General features: G+C 43.8%; 1 protein-coding gene across 1 annotated transcript; it reads left to right on the plus strand.

Annotated features, from left to right (window-relative positions):
- Positions 1-1,830: 1,830 nt before the first annotated feature.
- On the plus strand, positions 1,831-3,243 carry rprma (reprimo, TP53 dependent G2 arrest mediator candidate a). The gene is given in 2 exon segments (XM_067987445.1): positions 1,831-2,157; positions 2,159-3,243. Coding segments are annotated over 2 exon segments (393 nt in total). The 5' UTR covers positions 1,831-2,100; the 3' UTR covers positions 2,495-3,243.
- Positions 3,244-14,795: the final 11,552 nt, after the last annotated feature.

Below are 14,795 nucleotides of genomic sequence, written 5' to 3' on the forward strand. Positions count from 1 at the left end.
AGCAGATCCCATGGCTCTATTTGCAAATAATTCAGAATTTAAGCTATTTTATAAGGACCAGAAGTTTATGTTATGTAATGCACAATGGGGTAGATGGAGCCCAGCCAGTCCAGGTAAGTTAAAGATCAGGTGGAAGCGATCCTGATGGAGGCCCGTGGAGGTCCAGGCACTGATGGGGGTTCAATTTTTGTGAGGCCAAGAAGACCATTAATACTGGTCGTACAAAAATAATTCACAAACCTTTCTGTCCCCTATTTTTTAAACAGCCCTTTAAGAATCGCTGGTCAATGCCAAGTAGGTGGGGCATGTGTGGCGCCCACACTGCCTACTGATAATTTAAATTTGAATCGAGGTCCTATTGGAACCCAATCTGTATGGGCTAATGAAGCTCCTGTCTGTTTCTGGTGGTGCCGTTTGAATGCCCCTACCAAAATGGCAGAGACCTGGACATCATGGGAAGGGGGCTTAGAGCTGCTCTGCTATTTCCATCATGCTACCACCTCGTTTCCACCTGGCGGAGGGGATGACAATCGGCCCCAAAGTATTACTCTGATGCTAAAATGCAGCTATGTGTATTTTAGTGAGTTCTTTTAATGCCACGAAATGTAATTGTTGTGCCTTCCTTAGGTCAATTACTGGTTGATTGTCTCTAGGCAGCTCCTTCAGTCAATTAAAAGTCCAAAGGCCTTTCCTTTTTAAAAATGTTGTGTTCTGAACTGTGGTTTCTGAAGTCAATTAGATGGTGCTTTTTGTTAGACAAGTTTCCCGGGCATTAGAAATGATTAGCTTTCTTACCTTTTTATACATTATTAAAGTGTGACATAGAAATTTATATGTATCGCTTGAAGTGTGATGGATGAATTTCAAAACTTTATACATAAAGTAACTTGTTTTTTTAAAAACTAACGCTTATGTTTCAATACAAATCCATAACTACAGTGGAACTGTTTTCTTAATAGTTTTCGATGTTCTGATTTGTTCTCAAGTGCGGCAAACTATTGCCCACTGTACGCCTCTGCCCTGACCCAGCACATTCCCATGGTCAGGGTCATTTCAATACATTTGACGGGTTCCTGATTATGTTTCCGGCTCTGCCAAGTTGTCGGCTGGGGGAGGGAAACGGCTGCAGCGCTTGCTGCAGTGTAGTGTGGTCAGCAGCATCGGCAGAAGTTGAAGATTTTTTTTAATTTTAAGTTTATTTGAATCTCTAGCCATGCCGACCTGACCGGCTGAGTGATTAATTGAAAAGCACATCGTTCATTCATGTGTGCAAGATGAGAAACTGAAGGAAATAATCATTCAAAGAAATATAGGCAGTAAGGATCCCCCACTATCGCACTACATCATGCATACTATGCCGTGTACATTGTTTACTGTATATGTAAGCTACGTCAACATATAACCAAGGAGTATTTCCAGCTTTAAAAATGATAAATATCTGCTTCTATGGGTTCAGTATTAATTGGGGAGAATAATTGGGCACGCTGCATTCACACTGTCCTCCCGTTTTAATAATTTCTGCCTCTTTTGTAAAGATAAACAACAAGGAATACATTTTAAACAAAGAAACAAAATTATTCCGTATAAATTCCAGTAATTCTTCACTTGTTTTGCAATTCGAACTATACAGCTGGACGGTTTCACATAAAAAGATAAATGTTTCCGCCATCATCCTTATAATGAAAGACAGACCTAAAAAAAACATTTAAAAACATGACTGATTTCATGCTACTGTCTCCGTGACTTGTTCCAATCCGCTGCCAGCCCCCGCTATGTTCTCCAGCTCCTGTCCATTTCCTGGATTCAGCAGATCTCTCTACCCAAGATAGGGGCGCACTTGGTTTTGGTCGTAGTGACGATGAGAGTGATTCCCTCCTCTTTCACAATGGTTTCATCCAAACAGGTATAATAACCAGAGCAAAGCAAACGCAGTCTTTACTGGCTTCCACTTGGGTCGAGCAAACGCCGAACACTATGAAGCAAATGTCATTATCCGAATGAAACCAGATAAACGAGAACCGGCCTTTCCGACCGAGCGTCTGTTTTCCCATCGAGAGTCGGGGGATTGCCACTTCAAGCAGTCGGATTGAACATTGGCGAATGCGCCAGCAGAAGCCACCTGTTCAATCACAACTTGGGACTCGATATCAAGAAGTTGGCAGCAATGAATTCGACACTCGTGAATCAGACTGAGAGCGCGGTGTACTTTAACCGGACCGATTCTCTGGACACGATGATCAGATGCTGTAACGATAACTATTCCTCGGTGGTGACAGACGACGGCTTCGTGCTGACCGCTCCCGATGAGAGAAACCTTTACATCATGAGAGTGGTCCAAATCGCTGTGATGTGTGTCTTATCTCTCACTGTCGTCTTTGGGATATTTTTCCTCGGCTGCAATTTGCTCATCAAATCAGAAGGGATGATCAACTTTTTGGTGAAGGATAGGAGGCCGTCCAAAGAGGTAGAAGCGGTTATGGTCGGTCCTTATTAGCAGCGACCACCAAAAGTCATGGTAGCGTTTCAGGTTCCTGATAACGGCTTCGCCATTAACTCCTGTAGACGTGACCTGCACCAACCCCAGAGAAATGAAGGGACCTTTGTGCAGCTCAGTATTTTAGAAATGGAACGAGGAAGCCAAGGTGTGGGGATTGCCCTATCTGTTGTCTGGTCAACACTGGACTTTGGTCAGAAACGTGACGGCGAGATGTTGGCCCTTTTGATGGTAATGACTAGACATTGACTGGATCCTGTCTGAAACGATTTGCCAATTCCTTTTCGTTGCCAAAGCAGATCATTAAAGAATGTATAGGAATCATTGCACAAGTCAAATAAGAGCCGATCAAAACTTGCTACATGACACGACTTTCCCGACTGTTTAGTTGTAAATATAATTGTCTTGTTTATTGCGCTTTTGACATTTTTCTAAAATATTTGTCCTTACCCTTTTATTGGAAAACAGAACTGCATCTTGAAGTCCCTTGCTTACAATGTTTCTACTAAACATTTCATTTTTTTTTTGCAAAAGCGTGTGAATGTTAAATTGTCTTTTTAATGTTCTTTGTATAAACTACAATTTAATACGAAACCTCTATTTAAGAACGGCAGGTTGTCATTGCAGTCACTGAGCCTTAACATTGATTATTACACGGGTACCAAACGTGTTATGAAAAATCAAAAACGATTCTGTTTTGTATTTTAAAATATTATTCAAATGTATGCATTTATTCTTTGGTTTAGTATGATTATTTTAAATAATGACGAGAAATATTTATATAAAGTTAACTCCTTTTAAAGATTTTGCCGTGAGCTGCTTATAGTATATTGATCTAGAAAATCACTTCTACAGTTGTACAGGGAAGAATTAAACAATCAGTTGCCTATACCGATACTAATCGCGCGCTGATCGAGTAAAAGTCTATTTCTCCAGCTATCTGAAAGCAGCTCATTCGAATAAAATTGCTATAAAAATAGAATCAAGCCTCAGCAGAGAGAGTGCGTAACTATGTGAAGGTTTTGATTTCCTGAGCTTCTTTACCGTTGGATTTACGTTTGTCGTGTTGGAAATTGCAGATTGCTGTAAAATTAAGAGTGATCGTTGAGTTCCCAATAACCCCCTTCAATCGATAAATAATTATAGTGGGGTGTTCTCGACAGAGGGATATAACAGTCCTTAGAACCGAACCGTTAACGTCCTCTCCTATTAAACACAAGATCAGTTATACAATAAAATGTACAGTCGGGACCTTCGCGAAAGCATTTTCGTTCGTTTCTTCCCGCAGCTGTTGCTTCGCTTTTCCAGTTTCGCTTCCTACGCGCAGTGTAAGTACTTCATGGTACGTTTCATGTGGCAAAGACGAGGAAATCACAGCGGCAGAGGTGCGGATGCTGCAAAACTCATTTGCACAATCTAAATTACTATTTCTCTATATGTGTGTATAGTAGTTTAGGTGTTGCAAATTATTTTTTTATATAAATCAATGTCGGGGAAATATTAGGTGAATATATACACAATTCACTAGTACGTAATACTAATGAAATAATCTCTCAGCTGCAATAGAAGGGAGAAACTTCGTTGTGTACAGAAACAAAGGCAGGCGCTTTATATGGAAATTTCAATATGATTTCAGCTAGCGATCTCGCACTTTTAACAGTATGTATTTAAACCAAAGGGGAACAATTAAACGGATTAAGATTGCTACCGGGATCCTTCCATATTTTAATTGATGACAGCCGGAAGTTGGCTGTTTTTAAGTGGCGAAATTGACTTAAATGCTGCACTTCGTCTAAAATCACGTGTTATTTTACTTTTAAAGTCAGCGTTGCATGATTTTGAATCTGTCGTATTATTTGCCCAACCCAGGCAAGTGATGAGTGCAGGAGTTTTTTTACAAGTTAACATTGTAACACTTTCCTGAATGGAAACTTTGTTAAATGGCTATTCCTTAACAGACCGGAATGATCTCCAGGACATCAATCCGAACTACAGTAATAGTCCGGAGCCGGTGTCATCCCTTTCAGCAGCTCCCGTAAATCAGCATTGATCACCCATTCCACTAATATTGATCATCAGTAGGTCAAATACGAGTAAGATTAATAACGGTTAATTGTATAATAATCGTAATATTATACTCCTGGGTGAATACAGATATAGGTCTGCCTATTCAGATGGCATAGTTCCAAGAAATGTTGGGGAAGTTCTCCTAATGTTCTGGCCGGTATTGATCTCACCAACACCATTAAATAAGATTAATTGGTTACTTATTTATTGTTTGTAATAAAACATTGCACAAATTAGCTGCGGAATTTGCCTGCAAAACAAATGACTACAAAAAATAATTCATTGTGAAGTGTTTGGGGATGTCCTGATTATTATTATATAAATGCAAACTCTATGCGGTTTTAAAATGAGTTCTCAGTGTAGTAAGGTTCTCACACGGCAGATTCTACTTTAGTTATTGGGCAAAGTGTTTATAACATAGCGACTGTAAACGTAGTTTGAAATGGCATGAGCATGTTAGTTTACCCTATAAACCATAGAGTACATTTCGAATCCACTACAGCAGGCTGAGCTTCCAGAGGACGATAACTGGCACTATTCACTATTGTATTGTTCTTCACCCAAGTCTACAAACAACACTGGGTAATGTTCAGCTATGTTTGCATGCATATATTCCAATGGCTAAACATAGGGCCGGAATTTACTGTAGCCGGTCAACGAACCTTTCCCTTACCCATATACTTTCCATGTGCTTTTGCACTGGACGTTGCTGTAAGTTAGAGAACCAAACGGTGCCTCGCCCTCTACAAGGCATCTGGGACTTGTCTGAACAGGGCAAACAACTGTGTATCTCCTGAACCAATCAGATTGAAGAATCATTAATGAGCAGTGTAAGTTAGAATCGTGAATTCAATGTCAAAGGTACAGAAAGTGCAATAAAGAGAGGGAAAGAACAATTGGATTAAGAAATATAGGACACACAATCTCCAACAACAATTAAAAGCTGAAGGAATGAGACTCCCCACTTGTAATAGTTAATTTTCAGTGCCAGAGTGGTTGTTTGGCAGTAATTAAGACTTATCACGCCGTTAAAAAGCGAACTTAGACTGAAGGACAAGCCCATACTTTTCTGTGGCGAGTTTAGTTCGTATATACCATGCAAATACAAGAACTTCACTGAACGGTGAGTCAGACAGCGAAATGCCGTTTTCGCGAAGCTGACTGGCAAACGGCGCATATCTGACAGCAACTTCTGGATTTTCGCGATTAACTGCGCTTCTGCCCTCTCCTGAAGTTGCTGTCCAATTTGTGCATAAATAACGGTGAATGCTGTTAGCCTCACCATTATTTTGACAGTAACTTCTGGCCCCGTAGTTAGCTATACTCCATATACTACCTAACAAAATAATAATTGATAGGTCATTTCTGATTATTTGAATTCCAAAACACTAACTAATTATTTTGTCAACAATACAAAGACTAAATTAATTTTATAAATGATGATAATTGTATCATCTTTATACAAAGGAGTGATATATTCATTAGGTATTAGAAGATATTCATACTTCACTGCTGACTCTCCATTTCTTCTAGTTTAGGATCTGCAACAATATTTTGTCAGATTTTTATATAAACAATAATGGGTATCTGGGATCCAGACAGTAATCTTATCAAAGGTTTTGGGTGATATCATAAATGATCAAAACCAGTTTCAATCACTTTATAACTATCATCTGAATCCCAAAATGAGATTACTGCCTTTAAACTGCTGCTATATATTTAGCATTTTTAATCTTTATACATTTATTTCAGAAGCGACGGACGGTTTTATTTTGTTGGTGGCCGATAATCCTCTTAGTTGGTGCCTGTAATTATCATCACTGAAAGTTTAACAATTCTGGTTATCATAGCAAGCTTTTTAAATACTAATACTACGACTAATAATAATCTGAGATTGTTATTTTCTGTTAACCAATCACTATATAAGTTTTTGAACAATTTCCCCCTTGTTTGATACATTGCTTTTGGAATGTTGTAAACAATCCATGTATTCTGATGTATCTGTAAACACTGGGAGATCAATAAACTTAAATATCTTTATTGGATATCAAAAATGTGGTCAGTAATTGTATCCCATCTGGCCATAGGTATTTTTGGATTTGGCTTCCTGTGGCCTGTCAGTAGGTGTGACCATGACTATGTTTACAGTAGTTTTTACTATCTCAACAACATGAAAATGTATTATTGGATTTTTACCAAAGTTAATGAGTAATTATCATATTCATCACATTCTTGATTCATTTCAATCATAGGATTGTTACAAACCACAAAAGCGTTAAAATGATACATAAATGCTGAAGGTTAATAAGTAGAGGAGTGAAACTATATGAATAGCCTGATAATTGAAAAAAACTGGAGATTACCTGAAAACTGTAATACCAAAATTTATATTACAGAATAAATAATATTTAATGCATCAAAAATATTTTCTTCTGTCCAACATCAAAATGCACTCGATGAGTTTTTGGAGCAAGCTCTTCCCGATGCTGCAGAAACTAAAATTCACCATTGATGTGCTCTCTATTTAAATTTGCAGCCAGAGCTCTTCACCAACAGTTGATTGACCAAATGCTTTAGCTGATCTACTGCTTCCCCCACCTGCTCACCGCTGCATAAATACTCCTCAATACTTCTTCTACCAGTTCTTTCACCCTGCAATAAAGAACTTCCAACCTCTGACCACCTTTCATATACACCACACCTGCTCAGCAGCCACCATGAACCACACTGTAGACAAACTCACACAGTCAAAAGCTGTGATTTTTTTAAATGGATGACAGAAGAGCCATTACATCATATTTTCATCTATGTGTTAGCCAATAGTGCTTTTCGTAAATAACTTCTTGACAATCTTACCACTCCTATGAGATGCTCCCCACTGGCTTCAGTACAGGTAAAGGAAGGCTGCTGATGATCAGATGAGGGTCCTTGAGACATGTGGTTGGCAACCTTTAGGAGCTCAGGCCTAAGAGGAGCTGGCTGCAGATTGCATCATCTCGTTTGCAGACTGTAGCCCTCAGCTGCTGCAGGGGCAGTCCGGCCCAGGTTGCTTTCTGGCACCATGATGGTCATTGGTTGAGGGGGTTAGGGAGGGATCAGAAATATAAAAACATAGAAAATAGGAGCAGGAGTAGGCCATTCGGCCCTTCAAGCCTGCTTCGCCATTCAATATGATCATGGCTGATCCTCTATCTCAATAACATATTCCCGCTCTCTCCCCATACCCCTTGATGCCTTTTGTGTCTTGAAATCTATCTACCTCCTTCTTAAAAATATTCAGTGACTTGGCCTCCACAGCCTTCTGTGGTAGAGAATTCCACAGGCTCACCACCCTTTGAGTGAAGGAATTTCTCCTCATCTCAGTCCTAAATGTCCTACCCCATATCCTGAGACTGTGACCCCTCGTTCTAGACCCCCCAGCCAGGGGAAACATCCTCCCTGCAACCAGTCTGTCTAACCCTGTCAGAATTTTATACGTTTCAATGAGATCCCCTCTCATTCTTCTAAACTCTAGTGAATACAGGCCAAGTCAACCCAATCTCTCCTCATCTGACAGTCCTGCCATCCCAGGAATCAGTCTGATGAACCTGCGCTGCACTCCCTCTATGGCAAGTATATCCTTTCTTAGGTAAGGAGACCAAAATTGCACACAATACTCCAGGTGTGGTGTCACCAAGGCCCTGTATAACTGCAGTAAAACATCCTTGCTCCTGTACTCAAATCCTCTTGCAATGAAGGACAGGCTGTCATCCTGAGAGAGGGCAGCATGTGCCATTCCTGTTGCACCACTGCCACTCCCTTGCGTCTGTGGCTAACTGCTCCCGCTTATCTGCAGGTGAGCGGACTCTAGGAGATCTGTGACATGGTTGAAGCCCCTATCGATGAGTTCCCCCTGCCTTTCAAAGGCCGTTGAGATGGTGGAGCCCAAATCCTGAATGACACCAATTTGAGCTTCCAACAAAGCTGCAAAGGCTGGTGACACTAACTCCAGTTGTGAGGACCCAGCTGCAGCATCCATAGAGATGACCACATTCTCCATGGTAGACTTCAGAGTGCTGATACCTTGCAACTGAATGCCACACCAGCTGGAAGCAGATTCCTCCATACTCTCAGACAAGGTGTGGCAGCTCCTAGGCAGGCTTTCCAATCCCTCTAACTTGTTATCCATCCAACTCAGCATGCCAGTTTATGTGCTGGTGCTTGGGAGGGATGTACTTAGGAGCAGGAGTAGGCCATTTGGTCCTTCGAGCCTGCTCCACCATTCAATATGATCATGGCTGATCCTCTATCTCAATACCATATTCCCGTGCTCTCCCCATACCCCTTGATGCCTTATGTGTCTAGAAATCTATCTAGCTCCTTCTTAAATATATTCAGTGACTTGGCCTCCACAGCCTTCTGCGGTAGAGAATTCCACATGTTCACCACCCTCTGAGTGAAGAAATGGGACTGAGTGCTGGTGCTTCTTCAGGAGGATTGTTCTCCTCTGTGATGTTCTGCAGATCCCAGATCTTCAGATGGATCTAGAAAAAGGGCAGAGAGACAAGGCGGAACATGGCACAGAAAGGCTGGGCAGTAGCAGAATGTTTGGCCGTACTATGTGGCACCATACAGCTAAATTGCCTGAATGTGTGATTGCTTGTGGAAAGAGGAAAGGTACAAGTAATAAGCAGACACCGTGCTGAACATGGCCTCCAGCCTGGCCAGCATAAATGCTCCTTGCTCTGCCTGCCTCAAAGGTGTCTGTGGCTTCCTCCTCCATCTCGGTGAGGGCCTGGTTGGAGGCTAGCCCCTACCCGGTTCTGGTCCTCTGCCAGTTATTGTGAACCAGACTCTCCTGCAGAAATAGAGAGTGGGTTTGTGAGTAGTTATTGTAAATGGTTGTGCAGATGGACGAAGCAGATTCATATAGTGTGCAGGCTGAGAGGGAGAAGCAGCAAGTCATGAGCAGGATGGGGAGGTGGTCATGTACGAGGAAGTGGCCCCAGTGTGAAACGTGAAAGCAGTCAGCAGAAGAGTGAAATGATGAGCAGTTGCTACCAGGCAAAAGCAGAGTGCTGTTGGTGCCTGTTGTGAGGGCAGCAGCAACAGGTGAGCAGGTGATTGGAATGTGAACGTGGGAGGTACAGTGTCCTCTTGTGATAGGTGGAGAAGCATGTGCAGTGGGGGAAGAAAGTGTTTAGAGTGCTGGTAGGAGTGGGAGGGATGTTGAGGCCAGGTCTAATGTAAAGAAATAGAGATAAGGAGAAATCATACTCACCCTTGCTCCCTGGGTCAGGTTGTTGATGCACTTCCAGCACTGAACCCACAACCTGATTGATAGTCAGCATGGATTTGTTCAGGGAAGGTCATGCCTTACAAATCTGATTAAATTCTTTGAGGAAGTGACAAGGAGGATTAATGAGGGTAGTGCAGTGGATGTTGTCTACATGGATTTTAGTAAGGCATTTGACAAGGTCCCACATGGCAGACTGGTCAGAAAGGTAAAAGCCCATGGGATACAGGGAAATGTGATGAATTGGATCCAAAATTGGCTCAGTAACAGGAAACAAAGGGTAAAAGTCAATGGATGTTTTTGCGAATGGAAATCCGTTTCCAGTGGTGTGCCACAGGGCTCAGTGTTGGGTCCCTTGCTGTTTGTGGTATATATTAATGATTTGGACTTGAATGTAGAGAGCATGATTGACAAATTTGCAGACGACACAAAAATTGGCCATGCAGTTGATAGTGAAGAGGATAGCTGTAGACTCCAAGAAGATATCAATGGGTTGGTGGAGTGGGCGGAAAAGTGGCAAATGGAGTTCAACCCGGAGGAGTGTGAGGTGATGCACTTTGGGAGGGCAAACAGTAAAAGGGAAGACGCAGTAAACGGGAATATATTGAGAGGGGTAGAGGAAGTGAGAGACCTTGGAGTGCATGTGCACAGGTCCCTGAAGGTGGCAGTACAGGTAGATAAGGTTGTGAAGAAGGCATACGGAATGCTCTCCATTATTAGCCGAGGTATAGAATACAAAAGCAGGGATGTAATGATGGAACTGCATAAAACGCTGGTAAGGCCACAGCTGGAGTATTGTGCGCAGTTCTGGTCACCACATTACAGGAAGGACGTAATTGCTCTGGAGACAGTGCAGAGAAGATTTACAAGAATGTTGCCAGGGCTTGAAAATTGCAGCTACGAGGAGAGATTGGATAGGCTGGGGTTGTTTTCCTTGGAGCAGAGGAGGCTGAGGGGTGACTTGATTGAGATGTACAAAATTATGAGGGGCCTAGATAAAATAGACAGGAAGTACCTGTTTCCCCTAGCGGGGAGTTCAAGAACTAGAGGACATAGATTTAAGCTGATTGGCGAAAGAATTAGAGGGGACATGAGGAAAATCTTTTTTACCCAGAGGGTGGTGGGTGTATGGAATTCGCTGCCCGAATTGGTGGGAGAGGCAGGGATCCTCAACTCTTTTAAAAAGTACCTGGACCTGCACCTATAGTGCTGTAAGCTGCAGGGCTACGGACCAGGTGCTGGAAGGTGGGATTAGAATGGGCATCTGGTTGTTCTTCGAGCCAGCGCGGACACGATGGGCCAAATAGCCCCCTTCTGTGCTGTATCTTTTCTATGGTTCTATGGTTCCATGGTTCTAACCTGGAAGTCATAGTGCAGGAGCTGACATTGTCTGCCATCTCCCTCCAGGCTTGCTACAGCATCTGTTTAGGCACCTTCCTGTTATCTGGGGTGCGTACAGGACCTGCCTGCGTGCCCTCACCTGCTCCATTAGCATCTCCACTGATGTATCTGAGAAGCGAGGTGTTCTTGTCTGTGATGTTGATGTGCAAAAGCCTCTGAGTACCAGCACTGAAATGGACTGAGTTGGATGATATTTTGCTGTAAGAGGTGCATTCTCTCTTTAAGTGGTCGGCGAACCTGCTGGAAATCCCACCCACCAATTGGACAGGCTGCCAGTCACAGCTGGAAACGCGTGGGCAGCCCACCACTGACATTTAAATGAGGCCTGACTGTCAAAACGGCGCAAGCCTCAGACTGATGAGATCGGGTGGGCGGCCCGATTGCCCTGCCCACCTGCAGTTAATATCAGCCCGATTGTATCACGGTCACTCTCATGTTTCAGGATTTTTTTTACCATTTTCCCACAGAAAATGACTTGGAGTTACTTTGAAGTGTTGAGTTTGAAAAATAAAGTGAACATACACAGGTTTAAAAAGAAAGGCCACAGGCTGCAGGCATTTACCAAAAGTATATTAAAGCCAGACATTGTCACCATTGCCCAAGCAATCGGAAACAATACAGGACTTATTACCTCATCCCAGGGGCTCTCAACAAACATTCTAATCATGGGAAGTATGGAATGTCTCATCCTGTTAAGCTTCATAAGCTGCTAGTTTCAAAGCGAGGGGTCAGAAATCCAGCCCCAACTTCCTCTGAGGTCAAGAAAGAAGTGAACATAAACCACACATGAGCAGCAAGATTTTGTTAAAAATGAGAGTTATGAAAGTTAGGCAACCAAGTGCTGTGAGGCAGTTGGAATATTGCAGAGGTGTTAGGAAAGTAAATTATCAAGCATAACAACCCACAGAAGTGGGGTGGCATGGCGTGTCCATTTTATATCATTGCATGAAAATATTTTTACCAATTACCAATTTCAGTGCCCTCCAATCCTCCCTTAATCTCTCCCTCCATATAAACTCCCCCACCCATATTCATGGCCACCCCCTCGACCTTGCTATCTCATGTGGCTCTCTACTCCCATTGTGTCAGTCACGGGTAAGGCCACCTCTGATCACTTCCTTGTATCCCTCTCCATCCACATCACACTCCCCCGTCCCAACCCCACTTCCTTCTGTGTTCGCCCCTGGGAAAAGCTCTCCCCCAAGTCACTTACAACTGCACTTTCAAATTCCCAACTGTCTAGCCTTTGGCCCTCCATTCACCACGACATTTCTGCAGCTACCGATCTGCTCAATCACACCCTCACCTCCACCTTTGATGCTCTTGCTCCCATTAAAACGATTACCATTAATCATTACTCTCTCTCACCGTGGTCATTTCCCTTGGTATGGCCCTCATCTCTGCTCTCTTAAGTCCAAGGGATACAGACTTGAACGTTTATGGCGGGCCACTGGTTTAGCCATTCATTGCCAGACCTGGCTCAACCACATAAACACTATTGGGTCCTGCTTTCCTCTGTCAAAACTGCTTGCTATTCCAGGGTCATACTGGAATGCAAAGATAACCCCCGGCTTCTCTTCTTCACTACAAACCGTCCTCTTAAAACCCTCCCCTAGCTGCCTCCACCCTTACCTCCAACAAAAAGTGTGAGGAGCTTATGGACTTCTTCGTCTCTAAGATTTTTTTTATTTGTTCATGGGATGTGGACGTCGCTGGCAAGGCCAGCATTTATTGCCCATCCCTAATTACCCTTGAGAAGGTGGTGGTGAGCCGCCTTCTTGAACCGCTGCAGTCCATGTGGTGAAGGTTCCCCCACAATGCTGCTAGGTAGGGAGTTCCAGGATTTTGACCCAGCGATGATGAAAGGCAGGTGATATATTTCCAAGTCGGAATGGTGTGTGACTTGGAGGGGAACGTGCAGGTGGTAGTGTTCCCATGCCTACTGCCCTTGTCCTTCTAGGTGGTAGAGGTCGAGTGTTTGGGAGGTGCTGTCAAAGAAGCCTTGGCGAGTTGCTGAAGTGCATCCAATAGATGGTAAACACTGTAGCCACGGTTCGCCGGTGGTGAAGGGAGTGAATTTTTAAGGTGGTGGATGGGGTGCCAATCAAGTGGGCTGCTTTGTCCTGGATGGTGTCGAGCTTCTTGAGTGTTGTTGGAGCTGCACTCATCCAGGCAAGTGGAGAGTATTCCGTCACACTCCTGACTTGTGCCTTGAAGATGGTGGAAAGGCTTTGGGGAGTCATGAGGTGAGTCACTCGCCGCAGAATACCCAGCCTCTGACCTGCTCTTGTAGCCACAGTATTTATGTGGCTGGTCCAGTTATGTTTCTGGTCAATGGTGACCCCCAGGGTGTTGATGGTGGGGGATTCGGCAATGGTAATGCCGTTGAATGTCAAGGGGAAATGGTTAGACTCTTTCTTGTTGGAGATACCTGGCACTTGTCTGGCGCGAATATTACTTGCCACTTATCAGCCCAAGTCTGGATGTTGTCCAGTTCTTGCTGCATGCGGGCACAGACTGCTCCATTATCTGAGGGGTTGCGAATGGAACTGAACACTGTGCAATCATCAGCGAACATCCCCATTTCCGACCTTATGATGGAGGGAGGGTCATTGATGAAACAGCTGAAGATGGTTGGGCCGAGAACACTGCCCTGAGGGACTCCTGCAGCAATGTCCTGGGGCTGAGATGATTGGCCTCCAACAACCACTACCATCTTCCTTTGTGCTAGGTATGACTCCAGCCACTGGAGAGTTTTCCCCCTGATTCCCAATGACTTCAATTTTATTAGGGCTCCTTGGTGCCACACTCGATCAAATGCTGCCTTGATGTCAAGGGCAGTCACACTCACCTCGCCTCTGGAATTCAGCTCTTCTGTCCATGTTTGGACCAAGGCTGTAATCAAGCCTGGAGCCGAGTGGTCCTGGCGGAACCCAAACTGAGCATCGGTGAGCAGGTTATTGGTGAGTAAGTGCCGCTTGATAGCACTTCGATGGCACCTTCTATCACTATGCTGATGATCAAGAGTAGATTGATGGGGGATAATTTCCGAATTGGATTTGTCCTGCTTTTTGTGGACAGGACATAACTGGGCAATTTTCCACATTGTTCGGGTAGATGCCAGTGCTGTAGCCTGGTGCTGCTCCTGGCATGCTCTTCTACACTCCTCATTGAACCAGGGTTGATCCCCAAGCTTTTCGGTAGTGGTAGAGTGAGGAATATGCTGGGCCATGAGGTTACAGATTGTGCTGGAATACAATTCTGCTGCTGCTGATAGCCCACAGTGCCTCATGCATGCCCAGTTTTGAGCTGCTAGATCTGTTCTGAATCTATCCCATTTAGCACGGTGGTAGTGCCACACAACACGTTGGATAGTATCCTCAGTGCGAAGACGGGACTTCGTCTCCACGAAGACTGTGCGGTGGTCACTCCTACCAATACTGTCATGGACAGATGCATCTGCGACAGGTAGACTGGTGAGGACGAGGTCAAGTAGGTTTTTCCCTCGTGTTGGTTCGCTCACCACCTGCCGCAGGCCCAGTTTGGCAGCTATGTCCT

The sequence above is a fragment of the Heptranchias perlo genome, chromosome 7 (genome assembly GCF_035084215.1).
Source record: "Heptranchias perlo isolate sHepPer1 chromosome 7, sHepPer1.hap1, whole genome shotgun sequence".
Lineage (NCBI taxonomy): Eukaryota > Metazoa > Chordata > Chondrichthyes > Hexanchiformes > Hexanchidae > Heptranchias > Heptranchias perlo.